Here is a 22387-nt window from a genome sequence, read left to right on the forward strand (position 1 = left end):
TATGATAAGCCCATTCTTTGAAATTCTGGCCACACAAAATCATCTTCTCCATAAAACCATCATGAGGGACAGCGGTTTCATTCCACAGCGAAGCAACAACTCCTTCAAACTGATCATGAGACATCCATAATTTTTCGAATCGAACCGGCTTGGCCTCCTTTTTCACTGCAGTGCTCATCGTGTTGAGCAACACAGGGCAGTGATCAGATCGTTGGCGAGCAAGATGGTGGACTCTCCACCCCCAATACATCTCCTGCCATCTAGCGTTGCCTAGAAAACGGTCCAACCTAGCTTGTATATTCTGATCCAAGTTTCTCATGTTCGACCAAGTGAAAGGACAACCTTCAAACCCCAGATCAGCGAGACTACAATCGTCAATGGCATTTTTAAACCCATCGATCTCTTTTTGATCTCTAAGCCGACCCCCTATCTTCTCCGAGTGAAGGAGACACGTGTTGAAATCTCCAAAGATTAGCAATGGTTTAGTTATGTGCAAGCAAACCCGTCGCAACAAATCACAAGTGAGCATCTTATTATTGGCCTCAGGCCAGCCGTAAACACCAACACCAATCCAGTCCAAGCTCACCTCCACATCATGAGCAGAAAAAGCAATATGATTACTAGAAAAATCAGAAATATTAACAGTGATGGATTTTCTCCAAAAAAGAGCCAAACCACCTTTACGACCAACACAATCAACAGAAAAGGAATTAAAAGACTGAAACTTCCTTCTAATAGAGGTGAACTCATTATCGAAGAGTTTTGTCTCCATAAGAAAGAAAATGTCCGGGGAATTAGAAGTAACAATAAAGTTAAGAGCACGTACCGTCCAAGGATTCCCCGCACCTTGGAGGTTCCAACTGAGGAGTTTCATTGCTTCCGGCGAGACTGCTTAACAGCCTCCGCCGATATCTCAATATTGTCAAACTTATCCAACAATCCATCTCTAGCTTTCTTTGAGAAAAGATTATTTGGATCACAAGCTATCTCTGCCTCAACGAGTGATCTTTTCGAGACTCCGGTTGACTTCGAACCCTCTCCAATCTCACACCCTTCGTTTCTCTGCCCTGAAAATCGTGACCATGTGCTCTTTTTATTACCCTTCCCTTTTTTTCCTTCCTTGGGGTCATCAGATTTGTAATTTGCATTTAGCGCTGGAATCTGGTGTAGATGTTGCACCTGAGATACATTAACCTCCACAAACTCATTTGTTACTACATTAGTTGAAATTGTTGTTTCCTTACATCCCACCTGAGTTTCCATCGCGTTCTTCCCCTTATTCGTCTGGTTGGGGCCATTTAAATCAGCTATTACCCCATTGCAATTTTCCTCCAAATTCAGGACCCTTCTCGCAGTGGACGCTACCTCTGGTTCCACATTATGCATGTTAGTCTCATCCACCTCCTTCCGACTTCTAACTCCCGTTGGAGCTGAGCGTATATTTCCCATAAGAACCCGTTTTCGTGGTGTAGCTCTAAGACCAGCTCCATACGGCCATTCAGTAACATCAGTTTCGTCCGGCTTAAGCTCACAATCAACCACTGTGTGATCAAGAAGACCGCACCAATAACAAAAGTTTTGAACTCGTTCATACTTGAAAGAGATCCAGCAGCTCTCTCCGATTGGATTTATGATTTTCGTCCCCCGAATTAATGGTTTTGTGACATCTATCATTACTCGAACTCTGCTATATCTATTCCAGCTCCCTTCTCCTTCATCGCACCATTCAACCACTCTACCAACCTTCCCTCCAATCCTACTAATAGCCGCTTTCCCTCGACAGTTAAGTGGGAGATCATATATGCGAAGCCAGAAAGGAGAGCATTGTAGTCCCATATTATTTGGTTGCATATTTCCACTCATTGGTTCGAAGATAATCAACTGTTTATCAAAGTGCCATGGGGCATCACTCAGAACCCTATTTTTATCAGCTTTTGTGCGGAATTCACAGACAAACAGATTATCACCGATATCCCTCATCTCAAACCCCTTAGCAAGTCTCCAAGCACTCGTAAGCGCGTTGCGCATATGACTCAGATTATATGGTTTCTTTGTCAGAAGTTTTCCGACAAGGCTAAGATTAGCCTTATGTTCTAGGGTTTCGTCAATTACATCCTCTAGATTAATAGCAGTGCACTCATCCTCTGTGAGTCGTATGTTTGCACAACGATCCACCAGTTCTTCCTCCATGACGGGCTCCGGAAAGCAAGACAGGGCAGTAAACAAACGAAATAAATCCGATCAGACTTCACGTAGAAGAGATAAACCCTAACCCTAGATAGGCCTAGAGTAGAGAGGAGGCTCCACAAAAATAGGGAGAGTTAAAATTCCCGCAATTGAATAATTCGTACTTTCATTCATTCAGTTTCTTAAAATTTGAATCTTGCTCCATTAGTATTTCTTTTATTCTAGATGTAGAATAATAAAATTTCTCATTCCATTTTTCATTGTAAAGAATTGTAATAATGTCATGATAATGGTGGCATTTTCTTGTTTCTTGGTAATTAAAGTATGAAAGTGAAAGCTCCGATCTTCTAAAACGGCAAATTCAAATTTATGACTTAAAACATGAAAGGTTTACATATTAGACATTGATTACATGTATAACATATACTAAAATATTTAGTCATGTCAAATTAATAAATTTTTTAGTCTGTTTCTAAATCCGCCTAGTTAGTAGGCCTAATTAATCAAATATTATTTGTCTTTTTCAAATTTTAGAATACCATTTAACTAGTTATAAGTTACTTTCAATCTAATTATACTAGTTTAGTTTCCACCTGAACTAGATCATACAAAGTTTACATGCATCTCCTCTTCTATATAATATTTTATGCAATCTTCTTTGCAATTGTCTGACTAGGATTTTACAAAACCGAACTGTATCAATATGTTGTATGAAAAACTTTAAAAATATATATAATTATGTATAAAGAAATAGATCTATAATTTTTCGTCTCAAATTGATATGCACTGTTACAAATTGTTTATCTCAAATAATAGATGTTTTAGTTATATGTAAGTGATTAGTATCATATATATATATATATATATATATATATATATATATATATATATATCTCTTCATTAATAACAGTACAGTTCATTAAAAATAAAAAAAAGTTCTCTAAAGTGATGAAGCTGCTAACTAATAAAATAACAATAATACAAACGAATTATAACTTAAATGGTATGCGCGTTGGGCATCAAATTGTTAGGTCATGGGTTGAATTTCTCACAAGCACCTTCCCTCTCCAATTACCAAAAAAATTATATTATTATAAAAGTAAATCTAATTCAATTCAGATGTGTTGGTTACTGAAATTCAATGCAAGGAAGTTCCTAAAACCTCTCCAAACATTGAGTTACTCCTTATCCCTATAGTACTCTTGTTATATGTAGTGAGGAGGTTAGGATGCCTTGTTATACTATGAATAAGAATGTCAGTTTAGGTGTGATTGGTGAGGGTAGGTCGAGGCTTACCAAACCCCCTAAAATAATTTGATGATAGGCTGTTGGAACATTAGAGGGGTTAGTATGTCCCTCAAGCAGTCATAGGTGTGCTCTCTGATTAAAACTAATATATTGTGTGTTGTTGGTCTAGTGGAAACTAGAGTTAAAGAAGTAATTTTGAGGAAATTTGGGATTCCATGAAAAAGAGTCTTCCTGATTGGGATATAATTCACAACTATGTTTGTTCTATTATTGGAAGGATTTGGATTTTGTTTAACTCTGAGATTGTTTTTGTGTGTTCCTTAATCAAACATAATCAGTTTATCCATTGTAAAGTGAGTATGGGGGATGTGATATTACTGTGTACTATGGTCTACGGTTCTTATTTAGCTTATCAGAGAAGTGAGTTGTGGAATCAACTAGGCACCATTAGCGAAAATGTGTGTGACAAGTGGGCTATTATGTAGGGCTTTAATGCTGTTATGACCAATGCTAATAGAATCGGGGGTAAATGTATTGATAACCAGGCAGGGTTGGATTTTAAAAACTGGTAAGTTCATGTAAATGTAACTGAGTTAAGGCATCATGGTAGTTCTTATACTTGGTGTAATAATCAAAGAGGTACCAACAAGATTTGGAGAAAATTAGATTGGATTTTTGTGAATGATATGTGGTTGCACCAGTGGATGGATTCTTATTATGATGTCCTTCATTTTGGTATTTCTAACCATATTCCTCTAGTCATAAGATTTGGCAATAGTTTGGTTGACAGGAAAAGCACCTTTAGATTCTTTAATGTGTGGTGTAAGCATTCTAATTTTCAGGATATTGTGAATCAAGCCTGGAATAACAGTGTTGATAGCTCCAAGATATTTAAGGTCTATCAGAATTTGAAGATTCTTGGAAAAGAGCTCAGGTGTCTTAGTAAAAGAGATTTTTGTGATATATCTCTTAAGTTGAATCAAACAAAAAGTCTTTTGGAGAGACTCCAAGATGATTTAATTAGTGATCCTTTTAATGAGCATTTGCATGATGGGGAGAGGGCAGTGAGCAGATATATGTACAAATTTATTAAGGATCCTTCGTTGTTTCGAATTGGTCTGAGTTACCCATTACCTATCATGATTTGCCTTTATCTCTGAAACCGGTAAAAGCGGAGCATTAGGATCCAATGATTAGCAATTTTCTCCTCACAGTTGGCAGGTTGGAAAGGAAATTTGCTATTTTTGGATGGTATGCTGACTTGGATTAAGTTTATTCTTAGCAGTCTCTTAGTCTACTATCTTTGCTCTTTTTACATTTCCCATCCAATTGTTTTATTTCTGTAACAATTTATACGTTTTGTTTTTGGAGTGGTTCAATTGTCAAGTCGGGGTTCAGTAAAGTTTCATGGGTGGATGTTTGTTTTCCATTCGTTGATGGGCTTTGAGCATTACTCCTATGAAAATCAAAAATCAAAGTTTGCTACTAAAGTGGATTTGGAAGCTTATTACTACCGGTAAGTTATCTCTATGGTTTAATGTAATTTCTTATAGTTCGGGTTTAATAAATTGGTTTGATATTGAAGATGTTGCTGCTCGGCGTCTATCTCATTTGTGGCGCGATATTCAATCGGCATTTGGAGAAGCTTCAAAAGCGGGCTAAGCATCTATTTGAGTATGAGAGATTAATCAAGATTTTGGTTTCATATTTGGACTGGTAATGAGCCTCTATTTTTGTTTCCTAGTCTGTTTTCTCTTTTTAGAATTTAGAATTTCTTGTTTCTGATATGTTTGACTTTCAGCAGAACTATTATTGTTTTTCTTGCAGGCAGCGTAATTTTTGGCTGGGTGAATAGACTCGGCTTTGTTCTATGTTGGTTTTGGTCTCCGGCCGTCTTCCTTGCTCTGCCAGACCGAATGACTTCTGCTGGAAGAACAAGTTTGTGTATTCTTTGGTAGCTTTGGTTAACCTTCTTCATAATTCTGCTCGGTCTGCTCTTGTAACTCGGCTGGGAAGATTTTGGAAGTTCAAAATTCCCCCACACATCCTCTTCTTTATGTGGTTGTTGTCGAATGTAATGTTGGTTTGCAGAGGAGTTCTTTCGTTACTCAACTCTCCCTGCTTGCTTTATTCATAGGAGCAATCAAGTATAAGATGTGGCTTATTACCCAGCTAACAACTTGAGTTTTGATTATTTTCATAAATGATAAATTTGAACTATTTTTGTAATTTTTTATGATCTGGTAGATTTTTTTCTTTTTGAAAAGACTCTTTGTGATCCACTTCTTTTTGGATGAGCTAATCCAATAATCATTTGTCTAAAAATTTATTCTAGTTCAAGTTGCTAAATAAATAATATTTTATTTTTGTATGGATATTTGAATTATTTCATAATTGAAAGACATATTTGAATATTTTTATATATGAAAGACATGTTTAATCTTATCATTTACGAAGGGTATATTTGAACCTTTTGATATATGAAATTTGAAAAAAGAATCAAATCGCCCCTCTATTTGGCACGAAATATCAAATAAGTCAATCTCACCGCTTTTAATACAAACAGATCCAAAACTTGTGTTTTCATATAAAAAAACCCTTAGACAGTGAGTTTTTTAATATCAATTCATTAATTTAATGATAATAATTAGTTATAATTAAATTTTTAATTATAACCCAATTACAACCGTAATCAGTTAAAGTCCTAATTATACACCTAATTGGCTAATTCACTCTAATTAAACGAATAAAGCACAACTAATCCTAATTGAATTAAATCTAATTCTAATTAAAGTAAACCTAACCCACAACAACCAGTTGCCGTCGCCCTTACCACCTGCTAGTGTCTACTATCAAACCATTGCTCAGCAGACTCTGCCACAACCATCTCTTCAATCTCCTCCGCTGCCACCAGCAAACCAACGGCCAACAAACAATCAAATGACCAAAATGACCCCGTCTTTGTAATCACCTTCAAGAATGTCCGTCCGATGTTTATGTGGCTGAGAAAAATGAAACATGATGGTTGGTCTGCAAAATGAAACCTAGATGGTTTGTTCGTGGGGCTGAGAAAAATGAAACCCATGTTAAATATCACCGACATTACTCTCTTAATCTCTAGGACTTTCCATTTCTAGATATTTCTAGGATTGTGTAATAAAAGAAAAACCTAGAAACACCTAAACTCATAATTAACCGACCTAGACAACTATAAATAGGAATGGGCTTATCAAATTTTGTATGCATAAAGAAAGCTATCAAATATTAAGTGAGTGGGTGCAAGTGACGTGAGTGTGTGAGAAAGAGTGTGGTGTAATAGTTAGAAGTGTGTACTAATTACAATTTAGTACAAATAAATAAAAATTGTTTCAATTAAATCCTCCCTAAAAACTAACAAGTGGTATCGGAGCCGGACGGTGAGGGACCGGTTCGAGAAAAGGTCGAGCAAACGATCCGGGATCGTGGTACGTTGAATCGCCGCAAGCACGCAGTCAGGGACCGTGCAGAGTATTGGTCAGGGACCAAGTGATTTGGTTAATTAGAGAAAATAACCAAAGAAATGGCGGATATTTCAACCTCGGTAAGTACCCTGGAAAAACTCAATGCTAATAATTATAGCACTTGGAGTACTCGTATGCAATTTTATTTGCTCGGTCAAGATCTGTGGGAGATCGTCGGAGGGAGTGAAACGACATCCCCAACAAATAAAGATGACCTTAGAAAGTGGAAGGTCGGGGCCGGTAAAGCTATGTACGCTTTATCGATATTGGTGGAGGATGATTTGCTACAGCACATCAAGGATGCAAAAACGCCCAAAGAGGCGTGGGACACTCTTGCTGGAGTATACACTCGGAAGAATGACGCCAAGCTCCAACAACTCGAGAACGAGTTACTATCGATATCACAACAAGATTTAACGGTAAGTCAATACTTTACCAAAGTTAAATCTTTATGCCAAGAAATATCAAAGTTGGATCCTGAAAATAAAATCACGGAAACACGAATGCGGAGAATAATCACTCACGGGCTACGTCCAGAGTTTAATGCTCTCGTGACCGCAACCCGTGGATGGTCAAAAGAACCAACTTTGAATGAGTTAGAAAATGTCTTGGCAAATCAAGAGGAATTAGACAAGCAAATGTCTAAAACCTCAATCAAAGAAGAGGAGAGAGCCCTCTTCAGTAATAAAAATGGTAAGGATCCACAAAGGGTGAGATCCAACAACGGAGGAAGAACGCCAATGCAAGAAAATTGGCGAAGACGACAAGAAAGGAATTCGCAACAAGGGGGAGCTCAACGAGAAACCAACAATGATCGACGAGAGGAGACGAGACGACGTACAAATAATCAATGCTTCGTTTGTGGCAAACGAGGTCACTATGCTCGCGATTGTTGGTATAGAAAAGTTGAAGGAAATGTGGCATCCACACACCCACAGGTGGAGACCGAGGAGGAGTTAGATTTTCAAGCATCTGCTGCGGTGAGTGATAACATTATTAATTATGATAATGATTGGATTTTAGACTCCGGATGCTCAAATCATATGAGTGGAGATAAAAAGAAATTTCTAAGCATGTCGGAGTATAAGGGAGAACGAGTCGTAGTTACTGCAAATGACTCGAAGCTACCTATCACTCACGTCGGTAAGACAATGGTAGTGCCTCGATACAACTCCAAAGAAGTACCATTGGAAAATGTGCTTCATGTACCAGGGATGAAGAAGAATCTAATATCGGTGTCGCAACTCACATCTTCGGGAAACTACGTAGTGTTCGGACCCAAAGATGTGAAGGTGTATCAAAATTTGAGATTACCAAATAAGCCATTGATGGAGGGACGAAGGCTAAATTCTGTCTACGTGATGTCTGCTCAAACGGCATACGCAGACAAGATGAGGAAAAATGAGACGGCTGACTTGTGGCATGCACGCCTAGGACACGTGAATTATCACAAGTTAAAGGTGATGATGCAAAAGTCTATACTCAGGGGACTTCCTCAACTAAATGTTCGAGAAGACACTGTATGTGCTGGCTGCCAGTTCGGGAAAGCGCATCAGCTACCATATGAGGATTCCGAGTATAGAGCGAAGGAGCCGCTCGAGCTAGTCCATTCAGATGTATTTGGACCGGTGAAGCATCCATCAATTAGTGGCTTTCGGTACATGATTACTTTCATTGATGATTTATCGAGGTACGTTTGGGTCTATTTCATGAAAGAGAAATCGGAAGCACTACGTAAGTTTATTGAATTTAAGGAGATGATAGAAAAAGAAATTGGAAGAAAAATTCGGTGTCTGCGTACCGATAATGGGGGAGAATATACATCACGTGAGTTCTCAAAATATTTGCAAGACTGCAAAATAAGACGTCAGTTGACCTGTCCAAACACTCCACAACAAAATGGAGTGGCGGAAAGAAAGAATAGACATCTAGCGGAAACATGTAGAAGCATGTTACACGCGAAGAATGTTCCACCTCGGTTTTGGGCAGAGTGTATGAAGACAGCTGCTCATGTGATCAACAGACTACCACAAGTGCCGATTGGATCTGTTTCACCCTACGAGAAGCTCAAGAATATAAAACCCACTGTAAGTCACTTTCGAGTTTTCGGATGTGTGTGTTATGTTTTTTGTGCCTGATCATTTGCGGAGCAAATTTGATAAGAAGGCGTTGAAGTGCATATTTGTGGGGTATGACAACGAAAGAAAAGGGTGGAGGTGTTGTGATCCAAATACAGGAAAATGTTATACTTCGAGAAATGTAATATTCGATGAAACTTCTTCGTGGTGGTCTTCTCAAGGAGTAGTTCTTCCTGACTCCAAAGACATAGAAGAGAGGCTACAAGAAAAGCCTCAAGAAGACATAGTGATCGAGCAGAGTACTCGAGAAGTGGAGTCAAGTGAAGAAAATAGAAGAAGTCAATCCCCGAGAAGAGCTAAATCTCCGTGGCGCACAGGAGTATATCATCGAACACCGGAAGAAGAAAGACCAAGTCAACTTGAGGACGATATTCAAGAAGAAATTCCAGCGGAATGTGAGATACAACCTAGAAGAAGTGAAAGGCAAAGGAAGCCGAATCCTAAATATGCTAATGTGGCAATTGTCGAAAATGACAGTACGAGAGAGCCAGCAACATTTGAAGAGGTGGCCTCGGGCAGAAAGTTAAAGATAAAATTCGTGAAGACCGATGATCAAGTTGGCAACATATTTACTAAAGGACTAAACCGTGCAAAATTAAGAGATCTCGAAAGACGATTTGGTGGAGTAAGCAGAGAAACACTTTAAGAGAGTAGTCGTTGAGGGGGAGTGTTAAATATCACCGACATTACTCTCTTAATCTCTAGGACTTTCCATTTCTAGATATTTCTAGGATTGTGTAATAAAAGAAAAACCTAAAAACACCTAAACTCATAATTAACCGACCTAGACAACTATAAATAGGAGTGGGCTTATCAAATTTTGTATGCATAAAGAAAGCTATCAAATATTAAGTGAGCGGGTGCAAGTGACGTGAGTGTGTGTGAAAGAGTGTGGTGTAATAGTTAGAAGTGTGTACTAATTACAATTTAGTACAAATAAATAAAAATTGTTTCAATTAAATCCTCCCTAAAAACTAACAACCCAGATGGTTCGTCTGCAAACGAACCATCTGGGTTTGTCGAATTCACTGACAGCCACCTCAAAAGCCACCAGCAAGCACCCATCAGCAACCATATGCAAAGAAGAAAAATAAGCGATAACAACGAAACCAACAAAGCAACGAAAAATCTTCTCCTTCACAACGCCGGAAGAACAAACAGTTTATGTCTTCGTCGTCGATGAAGATGAACCAGACAAACCAACTACTGGTTCGCTGCTTCGTCGAAGACGAAGACCCAGTTGTTCATTACTTCGGAAAATGGCATGTTTTCAAGGTTAGCGATCCGGTGAAGGGGTGACATGGGGAGGTAGACAAAAATGGAGAACAAGATGAAGGTGATGACGGTAAAGAAAAATGGAGAATGAAGAATAGGGTTTAGTCAAAACGGGCAAAAATAGTCCCTCAAATTTTATTTAAATTGTAAACAGATTTTTGAACTTTTTAAATTACAATTATAAATAAAATTTAGAAATAGTTAAATGTTAATTTGAGAAATAAACAAAATATAAAGGGTCTTTTTAAATTTTTTTCTATGTTGTAAGTGGAGAGCGGAACTCACTCGAGGGGGTGCGACTGGGCTAGGGTGGTGAAGGGGGTTTTTGATATGAAAACGCAAGTTTTGGGTCTGTTTGTACCAAAAGCAGCGACATTGACTCATTTGATATTTTGTGCCAAGTTAAGGGGACGATTTGATCCTTTATTCTATGTAATTTCATACCTGAACCACAAGTTAAATATTAAGGGCATATTTGAACCATCGCAAATTTAAGGTGGCACATCAGATTTCACATAAGTCAAAATAGACAACTTTTAACAGGGCTTAATTCTTTAAAAAAATCTTCATCTTGCACTTTTTCTTCGTTTATACCCTGATCTTGTAAAAACACCATTTGTACCCAATTTTAGGTTTTTATGTTTATCCCTACCCAAAAGCATTAAATTGTACTCTTTTCATTTGGAAAAGAGTTTAAAACATACTTTTTTTATTTTAAAAAATACAAACAATCCTTAAACTTAAAAAATAATCAAATACATCCAAATAATTAATTATTTTTTTTAATTTTATAAATAATAAAAAAAATTAAAAAAATCTGGAACCAACGAGGAGCCGCCGCCGCTCCTTCTCCAATTGGAGCACGGAGAAGGAGCGGCGACCGCTCCTTCTCCTATGAAAATGGGCGGCAGTTCCTGAAATAATTTTTAAAAAAATTAAAAAAGTATTATTATTTTTAATTTTTTAAAGAAGATGGTATTTTTGTACTATTAATAACATTAATATCTAATTAGTGTATAGGTTAAAAATGAATGATTGTTTTAAACTCTTTTTCAAATAAAAATAGTACAATTTAATGCTTTTGGGTCGAGATAAAACATAAAAACTCGAAATTGAGTATAAATGGTGTTTTTATAAGGTCAGGGTATAAACGAAAAAGAAATGCAAGGTGGTTTTTTTTAAGGAATTAAGCCTTTTTAACGGTATTAGAAAGATGAATTTATTTAAACAGATTTAGACATATGAATTTGAGCACCTTTTCAAACACTAGTTTCGCATTACGTGCTATGCACGTGGCTCGTAACGTAACTCGTCAATGAACATATTAGTAAATTTATTATAATTATATCAATTTTTTATTTATAATTAATATCAAATTAGTTAAGAATTTTTGTAAAAGTAAGTATGATAGATTCGGTTATTAAATTTTTTTCATACTGAATTTCTTTTTTTTTGATTTTACAATAACCATAATTAAATAATTAACTTAATTTTATTAATAATATCTTTAAAAATAATAAGATAGAAATTTAAATAATAATATATTGACCAAATACAGTATTTTAATTTTGCAGTTCAATCAAATTAAAAGATATTCCTACTAATTTGGAGACAATTTAGTTATTTTTTACATAATAAAAACAAAATTGGAGATAATTTAGCGACCTATTCTAATTAGAACTTTAATTACAATAGTGATTAATTAAATAACTAATTAGTTAATGACTATAAAACCTTTATTTAGTACTAAAATAAAAAGGATTATTCAGTAAATTTGTCTGTTTCCCCTCCATCCGTGCTTTTATATATAGTATAGATGGAGGATCTATTTCCAATAATTATTCTTACTCATATTCATAAAAAAAGAATATAGTTTTATCACATTTAACTCCAAATCCAAATCTATAAATGCATCTAAAACCCGGGCTAAAAGATCCATGTTGATATGTTATTTTCTAGGATAGTAATTTCGTAGTCATTGATTTCAAAACTTTGACCAACTAAAAGATTCCCAGGCATATGTTTCCTAATCTGCAAGTCATTTTCAATTGTGATGTTTCGCAAATCATGAAATTAACAAAAATTTATGCAAAATTTGACCATGGCCAATAAATTAAAAGTCAGATATTTCCTCAAGTAACAATTACCACATCTTTAATATGCGAACAAATACATCAAATCCATTACCAAAACACCATTCTATATTTTATCTCTCACATGAAAGATGTTCAAAATGTAATTTTCAGATTTAGAGAGCCTTACTTTTGTTTTCCCTCTTTATCTATTTTTTTCACTTTATAAATTTTTAATCCAATTTTATCCATCTTATAAAAAAAAATTAAAACTCTCCCACCATATATTTTTCTTTCATTTACAAAGATTCAAATTGAAAATCTTGCAAGAAGACTTGGACCAACATGTACAGAAAAGTAGAAATTTGTTAAAAGGTCAGTGTCTTCATGCAAGATTAGCTTATAAACAGAAATATAACCAAGTTGTTCTAAGGAAGGCCGTAACTAGGCTATGCTAAAAACAAGAATAACTAGGTTCAATAATTCACTGAAAATCTTTGTTCAATGAACCAGAAACTTGACTATAATTAATTAAATTAAATACTTTTAATGACATTAATAATTATTTTTAAGTATTAGGGTTTGTAGTTCTCAAATGGGCCACCTTCATTAATGTTGTACACAACCTAGAAAGGACTAACTACATTGTTTTTAATTTGAGACATGACTTTGCTTCGATTAGAGTTCAAAAAGCATTATCCTTATTGTCGATCTTCATCTAGTAGTTGAGATAAGGCATGCAATACAATACATGATCCATTATTTGTACATTTATATATTATATACTATACTTTTTCTTCAATTATAGAACTTATAAGGTCTATATCGCTTCTGCATTTAATTGATTGATGACTAGCAACCCACCTCAAAGATCCTGTTTTGAAGATGATTAAAAAAGTCTTTCACATTTCTAGTTTTGAAAAATTCTTCAAATAAAATACTCCGAATGTATCATATATATAGCACTATCTGTTTATATATATTTTTTTTAAATTGGGGCCGGGAAACAAAGAAGTATGGGGATGACGGAGAGGGAGGCTACGAGCCCTTTTCCGTTGCTTTTTTCCTAGTAGGAATGTACAATCAGTTGAAATAAACCGAATCATATATAAAAAAAATAGATACTATTAGTTAAATCGACTCAAAAAAGTTGATTTGATTTATCTTTAATTTCATATGATATTGGTTCAGTTTTATATTCAAAATGAACTGAAATGCAAAATTTATGTGAATTATGTTTTTAGATTTCTATATAAAATTTAAGTTTTATGATTAGAAATAGTAGATCACTGTGTGGAAATCATCTAGAAATTGTTTACATCAGTTGTTTTATCTGATCTCAAATTTTTTACATTTTTATTAGAAAATTAGTTTACAAATGTAAATTTTTATAACTTGCTTCTTATTTATTAAATTTATTATTGATCTATTGTGAATTGTTTTTTGTAATTATTTAGAGCAGCAGTTTATTATGCTTATTTGGTTACATTTATTTTTAAATTTAATTTTTTAAATTTTATCTAATCTCCTGATTTTTGGGTGGCTTTAGATAGCCAACAAATCACGTCATGCTGTAAGGTTTTTAGCAATTTTATAAAAAAAAAATGTAGCGAAATTTGAAACTTCTGTAGTTGTATTTTTTTGTCAATAAAACTCTATCTTTTGAAAAAATAAAATTAACTAGAATATCTATAATTAAAATTGCAGTAAGCCTTCATTTACCGAAATTAAATAATCATAACTTAATTTTACAGATTCAAAACTATGACTGAAATAGTAAGTTCCTTTTAACTACAAATTATAATGATTGTAAACTTAATATTTTTTTACAGATAATATATCACATTTACTATATATATAAACATGATTTTAGTGGTTATTATTAGGATATCAAACACACTTATCATGATTAAATAGAAGCTTAATAATTGTGCCCTTTTTGTCTTATTGAGTTAAAGTCTTGTTTGGGACCCATTTCACCACAATCAGAATCGCAAAAAATTGCAGACTGTGGGACTTTACAATGGACATGAATCTACAAATATGTAATTAAGTGGCATACCTTTTTCTTTTTCTTAATTTCATTATTCCCAAATTTTATTTTTTCGTAAATCACTGGCCTTATGGCTAGATTATTCATGTTAAATTTAGAATTTAATGTAAATAGGTGGGTTATAAAGTATTTTTCTTATTGTGTAATGCTATATTATAATTCAAAGTCTGTCAGTGAATCTTTAATGGAACTTTTTTGATATTCAAACCATATTATAATTCAAATTTTAATGTGAATCTGATGGATCCCGTTGGTGGATCTTATATTATTGCTTTCAAGTGACTGATATACACTTAAAATTCATTTTAAATCAAGACATATATTGTAGATGCTAATTTTTGATCAACAGTCAACGAAAAACTAGCAATCAGCCGTCAATTAGTTAACAATCAAAAAATTATTGTTGACTGTCGTTAACCGCCATTTACGGCTGTTGATCGGAAAAATTCTATAACACTCCGTATTTTTTTGTTATGTTTTCGATTTGGTTCCGGATTGGTTTAGGTTGGTTTTAGCATTGTGACACCTTAATTGAGACTTAAATTGTATTTTGTATGTGTCACATGTGTAGTGTAGGTTTTCGATGTTGATTTGATTCGTTTCTGGATAATTCTTGAAGTTGTATTCGCATGTTTTACAAAACTGCCATGTTTTAGTAAAATGTTGATATCTCCCCAATTGCAATGTCGGATCGGGCCCCTTTTTGGATATATTATTCTTGAGAGAATTTACTAAAATTTGGTTGGTTGGTTTATTTTTTTGAATGTTTCTAACTCTAAAAAAAAAGTTATTAAACCGTTAGACTTTAATCAAAGCCCATGCAAAGCCCGTGGGAGCCGATTAATAGACCCACTAACTTGTAACCCTAGCCTCTGTTTCGATTTATTACGCTTTACATCCTACTCGCAAGATCTACATGATTTCTACGTTCACGTTCATCGTTTAAGTGTTGGTGGCTTTGATTATTTCTCACCAGACCTTGTTCCTTAATATTTATACACCTTATATCAGTTTATATGTCATTCTTATGTAAAGTTTCTCATCTCTTTTCATTTGGTGATTCGTTTTATACTTTTATTGCATAGAAATGCATGATTTGGGGTTTTCAATGAGTGAAACCATATGTATCATATTCCACTGGTCTAAATGTTTTGGTTTGATACTAAGTGTTGGAATTGAATTGCATCGTTTGTCTTATACGTTATTGCACAAAAATGGTGTATTCAAGATTAATGAGAGTTGCAATTGCACGAATGTATGGAATGATGTACCTACTGACGTAACATGTTTAATATGATGTTTTAATTGTTTATAATCAGTTGTTACATGTTTCGAACCTTGGGTGTATGATTTGCCTTGTTTGTCATGTTTATGCAAATTCTAGCAAAATTGCTTTATTAATTCTTTTAACAACTTTGCCATGAGTTTGGATCGGAACTAAAATGATATTATTTATTAATATGAGATATACTACTTATCCATATGGATTTGGGACTTTGATTCATGTTGTGTTGGCTTTATTTGTAAAACTAGCTAGTTTTACGCTAAAATGTCATGTTTTCATATTCGATGTGTAGTGGTGACTTAGAATCTGATTTGAATCCATATTGTATGTTAAGGCATGCTTGTAATCTGATATAAGGTGTTTTGGTTTGGTGATTCATGTTTGGTCTCGTTTTGGGTTAAGTGCTATGAATGCTTAATTGGCTTTATTTATGAAGGGTATGCGTGATTAATTCTAAATGTTTTGTCAGTACATGTATTATAGTATACGTGGTTAGTATACATGATTGGGCTGTTTATGTTGGATTTTTGCCTATTTTAGTGTGTTTGGCTTTTGGAGACTTTATTCGAAAGTTTGGTGGGCGTATTGCCATACTTGGGTTTTTTTAAGTTCCCTTACTTTCTAAAATAATTATATGGGTTATTCAAATATTTTATAGACTTTAAACTTTGGTTTTACTTTGATTTGATGTTTGGTTTGGGTTAGACTTGGGTCACCCAATTTGTGAGAAGAAGCTTGACAGTTATGATAACTCCGCTGACTCGCCACTTTGGATTTTAACTTGATTTATTATTTTAAATTATTTAAATTGTAATTCCGGACTATGTTTTTAAAGTGGGAACCCGATATAACTTGGTTGTTGTATGACTTTCATTATGGTTTGAGCATGTATTTTTACTTTGTGTTTGGTTTGTGCTTTGGCATATTTAATTATGGTTAGTACTCTTTAGAGTTAGGGGTTAATATTGATTTTAACTTATGTTTTATTTCTTAAACCTATCGACTGCTCGTGCTTCAAAGTCAAACCAGGTTTAATTGTTTGCTAGCCTAGCTATATTTTTAGGGAATTCGCAAGCAGCGAGTTTATGTCGCTATTTACAGCTTTATTAAGTAAATTTTATATCGTGTATATATACTGTATACGCAACTTTCAAACTATTTTTAGGCATTATGGATCTGAATTGGAGCAGACTACTCGATGAGCATCATCAATTCTGCGTGCTCACCGGTATGATCATTCGGTATATGAGGTAGGTTGGAGATTCGTTTCACCTTAGTGAGGGCGCCAGTGGATAATACGTCTTCTAAGACTCACGTGATTTATTTAAGTGACAGTTAAGGATCGGTTATGGAAATACGTCTCACCAGCACGACAATTGAATTTAGACATTTTTGATTTAGAGTTTCAATGCTTATCCATAATAATAAAATGCTTTATAAATGTTTTAAAGATTTTTCAATTAATAAATATAAATGGAAACATGAACTCATCTCAGTATATCTGACCCACGTTGTTTTCCTATTTTCCAGGTTTACATTTGAGCGCGTCTGATTTATTTCTAGCTTTCATTATTCTTTGGAGGTCTATTTTTGTTTTAAATAAAGATGGTCAAAATTTATTTAAAACTCTTAAACCGCAGTAGTATTAGTATTATGTCGTTATTATATTCGACTTGTTATTTTGTCGGATTGGTTCGACTGTTGCTTTATTCATGTTGGCATGTTATTACTTTGGTTTATGAATATTTATATATATGTCACGCTGCTGAAGTCTCAGAGTTGTGCCGATCATTTCTGGTTATATGTTATTTATATAAAATGTTAGATTATGGTTGGAGTCTCGGTAGTCCCCGAGTATGGGCTTTATGCAGGTTATGTGCTTTATATGTGTTATATATTTATCTACGAGGCTAGCTACGGGTTTCGGATACACCACTCCCATACTCTAGCGCCGTTCACGATCTCTGAAATCGGGTCGTGACAAAGGGTATCAGAGCGTTGGTTATAAAAACCAAGGCCTATTGAATGTTATGTGATATTTGTGTTGGCATGATTTGTTGGTTGTTGTGTCATAGGAACTACTGTTGAATTAGGATTCGTGTCTTGTCTTTTGAAACGTCATCTTTTCTTTTTAAAACTTTCTGCCTACACCTATAGAATGTATATCGGTCATGTTTAAATTTGATGCTATGATTTATCGATTGCTTTTCACTTAGGTGATTACTTGTGGGTTTTTGTGTCTTGGATGATTTTGATTATGTTGGATTACTATTGCCTTGTTGATGAGTATATTTTGGGTTTGGCCTTGATTGTTGGTTACTAATATGATGACACGGTAGGCGTTGGCCTTGTTTTTGCTTGTAAATGATTTTGGTTATAAAAATTATAACGTGTTTTATGGATATATATTATTTGGCCATGTTTTGATTTTTCTTAATGTTGATAATTGAGATTAATGTTTTTTCTCACTTGAGCCTTTGAGTTTGATGTCTGATACTTGAGTTATGTTGAGTTCCCATTTTTGAAAAGATTGAAATTTCATTTATGTGCATTTTTTCGGATTAATAAATGTTTTAAATACATTTTATAAATGGTTGTTGTGGGTATAATTTGAGTCACCCAAAGTGGGAGTTGAACTTGATAGTTGTAATGACTCAGTTAATTCGATGATTTTTATAGATTTAGATGTTTTTGGAACTTTGACCATTATTTTCTAAAAGAGGTTTTCCGGACAAAGACTTTGAAACCTTGGAACTCGACTAGAACTTGAAAGTTATTGTTATTGATTTATGTTTTGGAAAGAGGTTTTGATGCGTAATTTTTGATCGATATCATATTACATGTTGATTTTTTTAAGACGATTTTGAGTGCGCTGTAGCATATTTTGTTTTGATATTTGAAAAATCATTGGATTATATTGATTTTGTATGCCATATTAGTAGGTATATGATGATCAAAATAGAATGTTGTATGCTTGTGAAGGATTTTGGAGTTATCACTCTCATTTTCTAGTGCTGGTCATAATCAGTGAAGTTTGATCGTGATAATTTATTTTTGTGATATGAACTATTTGTGTAAAATATGCATTAATTGTATTAAAAATGGAAGGCGTTTGGATAGATTAATAGAATACAATCAACAATTGATAAATAAAAAGTATTTTTAGTGTGATGTGGGATTCACTTGTACGCTGTGACAGATGTTTTTTAATTTTATCTGAAAAATGACAATAACTGAATTAAATTTTTTTAAATGTTAGCCGAGATATTTAAAATAAAAAATACAGAAAAAAACATTCTTCCTAAAATGAGATGCATGAAAAGATCAACTGAAATTTATAAATCAATAGCCAGATTTATGAATTGTTACCCGTAGTTCAATTAAGATATAATTTTAAGGCATATGTGAATCGATAAGACGCTATTTTAATTTAAGTGAGATTGCGAGTTCGAACCGTACTCATATATGTAAACGTTTAAAATTTGGGACTAGAGTTTTTTCTCTCGTAAAATATCTATCCGGCTCGAACGAAAATTAGTCTGAATATAGAAGGTTTAAAGATGTTTCATAGTTGGAATCCGTTAATAATACCTTATGTATTTGTATCAAAAAATACATAAATAATTTGGCCAATGGATTTTAGTTGAAGTGGCAATATATTTTGAGGGTTGAATCTTTTAAACTTTCAGGATCAAGTCTCTTAGAAAACGTTAAGATCCCCTTCTTATTGTAATAGGTCATTTTCGAAAGAAAGAATATGATTTCAAAAAGTGTAATGATCTAACTGACGAATGAGGTGATTTTTAAACGGTAATGTAATATAAAAGTTAAAAACAATGATAAATGAAGTTGGCAATTTTCAAATACTGCGATAGAATTATAATTTAGTATAAAATGGTGGTTATATAATTAACCCTATAAAATTGAAAGGAGAAACATTTTATACTGATTGGTCTAAAAATAACATACTAAGTTATTATATACTAAAAATGAAAATAAGATATCTAAAATAAAAAATACAGAAAAAGAAAAGAATTTGTTCCTAAAATGAGATGGAAAGATCAATATAGCTATCAACTTAAAAATCAACCGGTTGAATGGATTTTTTAACCGGTTAGATTAAAGTACTAGCAAAATATGTACCGTTCTTTTCATACCTGTCAACTTTAGCTAAAAAAAGTACACAATCTATCTTATATTCCCTCCGTCCCATTCTAATTGAACGCTATTTCTTTTTTGGGTGTCTCATTCTAATTGACACTTTCTATTTATAAAATACTTTTCACACTATTTTTTTATACCCTCATCAATTAATGCATTTAGAAAGTATATTTTTGAAAAGTTGTGATGCATTTAATGTAATATAAGGATATAAAAGTAATGTTACTATTTTAAATAATATGCAATTGAAATTTTCTCAATTAGAATGAGACAGAGAGAGTATAAACTATTATCTGAAATGAATTAATGTATAGATATGATTTGATGTAAAAATGTACTATATTCACGTGGCAATCCGTAGGCTTCAAGGAATGCCTCAATCATTAATCAATCTATCTATCCATGATCCATACAATATTTTGCCTTTGAAATTCAGGTAATTTCAAGTAGCAATGGATTAATCAAAAAATATATCCAATCCCAATAGATTGGACTGTCCTTTTTGTTAGTGACACAAATTTAATTTTATTGTTAGGTAAAGGGACATATCTTTCGCTACCCTTCTATCTACCCTCTAGATTCTTATGTTTATTTATATCATTCATTATTTTATCAATAAATTTTTTTTTTTCCGGAAAGATATAATCTTCATTAATGAATCGACTTCTAAAGTCTCGTATCTAACCACACCAATTGAGCTAAAGTGTTGTTATAAAAATAAGGATCTCGAAGGGCTTTTTTCGCTCACTCATGAACCGCCCAATTACAATTACGTCTAACAAAACTAAAATTAGTGAATCCTAATTCACCACACAAGGATCTATAATTTTGGAGGATCACATCGCAATTTAGTTCCACCGGTTTAGACGAGAGAACAACGTCGATAATAGACTTCGCATCCCCTTCAAAGTACGGGTTTAATGTTTGAGTTCTCGCAGCAAGCTGAATAGATTCTCTAAGAGCCAAGGCTTCTATTATTGCAGGAGAAGAGACATTGTGGAATCGTTTCGCAATAGAGAAGACAGCCCTCCCCTGGCTATTACGCATAACACATGCACCAACTCCCACCTGAGAATCCTTCAAATAAGCACCATCAAAACTAATTTTGAATGCATTTGCAGGAGGAGGAAGCCAAGTAGAGACCACAATTTTATCAATAATATCATTTGAGGAAAACATTACTTATCCAATATTGTTATAATGACATTTTATTTTAACTATGTAAATCCATGGTAAAGTTTTTATACTATTAACTTTTATTTTACTTGATTCTTAACAAATTTTTTATATTTAAATAGTTATTTAACTATTTATTTGTACACTTCTAGTCCTTTTCCTAATAAAACTATAAAAATATGTCGTCGTTTTAATTACATAAAACAATGACGTGTGTACAAAATAAATAGTTAAAAGATCACTTAAATGTAAAAATATTGTCAAATACCAAGTGAAATAAAAAACTGTTAGCGCAACAAAAAATAAATAAGAAAAGAGAAAAGAATTACATAATATTTTTTATGTGGTTCGATCAATGCGATCTACTCCACGAGCAGAGAGAGAATTTACTCTATATGTTTGTTGTGAGTTTACAATAGGGTCATCACATGTATTTATAGTGAACCCTTAAAACACAATTTAAGTCCTAATCCATTAAAGAACTAGATTGCAAATCCCAAAAGGAAAGCAATGCTAAAAAAAGGATTAAGTATCTTAATTTAAATAGGAATAATATGAGCCATAACTCAATAAAACAATTGTACAGAAACTTCAGGATGGGTTAGCCTTTTAACTAATACAAGATTATTAGTATATTTTTTATAGATTCTTATTGAAAATAAAGTCTTAAACATTTAAAAATATCGACTTAAAACACAAATATAGAGTTTACCTTTAAATCTGTAAAGATATATATTATTTCAAATTTTTATTAGTCTTTTGTCTAACAATTAATTGACATTTTCATCAATTTTAGGTATTTTAAATGAATATTGGAATTTACGGTCGTTTAGTAATGTTTACACATACAATTTATCTTGTATGGCGGTAAAATATAAAATTTAAATTTTATGGCCATCTCTATAGTTTCTTTATATTTAATTTACTTTATATACTATATTATTGGATGAACGTCATTATAATTCATCTAATAGTAATAAGTGGATAAAGTAATATTTAACTTTTGAAAACGAAGTACGTAACCAAAGATGTATTTTAATGACAGATTATTTTATTTTATTTTTATTTCGATTTGGATTTTTCAATTGTGGTATAGGCACGACGATTTTTTGGCATTACAATACCAATGATGATGGAAGCACTAAGACAACAACAGAAATGGAGTAGTTCTTAATTTCAGATATCGTCGTCTAACTTTTGAAAAAGATTGTGAGGGTCTTATAAATGCAATACATTCCTCCAACATTAATGACAAGATGCTAGAGTAGTTTTAGTTGATATTCTTATTCTAA

At 33.3% G+C, this 22387-nt stretch overlaps 3 protein-coding genes and 1 long non-coding RNA gene across 4 annotated transcripts; 2 read left to right on the plus strand and 2 right to left on the minus strand.

The window, feature by feature from the left end:
* Positions 1–870: 870 nt before the first annotated feature.
* LOC126681480 (uncharacterized) lies at positions 871–2190 on the minus strand. Its single transcript, XM_050377018.1, has one exon. The coding sequence runs from the start codon at positions 2188–2190 to the stop codon at positions 871–873; it is 1320 nt and encodes a 439-aa protein (XP_050232975.1).
* Positions 2191–4850: 2660 nt separating this feature from the next.
* Positions 4851–5664, plus strand: LOC126682530 (uncharacterized). The gene is made up of 3 exons (XM_050378251.1): positions 4851–4951; positions 5021–5109; positions 5263–5664. Exons 1-3 carry the CDS (start codon positions 4851–4853, stop codon positions 5391–5393), a joined length of 321 nt encoding a protein of 106 aa, XP_050234208.1. The 3' UTR covers positions 5394–5664.
* Positions 5665–6134: 470 nt separating this feature from the next.
* On the plus strand, positions 6135–10604 carry LOC130015470 (uncharacterized). Its single transcript, XR_008790686.1, has 2 exons — positions 6135–6520; positions 10060–10604. It is a non-coding gene; the product is annotated as an uncharacterized LOC130015470 (long non-coding RNA).
* Positions 10605–20663: 10059 nt separating this feature from the next.
* Positions 20664–21098, minus strand: LOC126681481 (uncharacterized). The gene has a single exon (XM_050377019.1). It carries the CDS (start codon positions 21096–21098, stop codon positions 20664–20666), a length of 435 nt encoding a protein of 144 aa, XP_050232976.1.
* Between the last annotated feature and the right edge of the window lie 1289 nt (positions 21099–22387).

Source organism: Mercurialis annua, linkage group LG5 (genome assembly GCF_937616625.2).
Source record: "Mercurialis annua linkage group LG5, ddMerAnnu1.2, whole genome shotgun sequence".
NCBI classification, from domain to species: domain Eukaryota; kingdom Viridiplantae; phylum Streptophyta; class Magnoliopsida; order Malpighiales; family Euphorbiaceae; genus Mercurialis; species Mercurialis annua.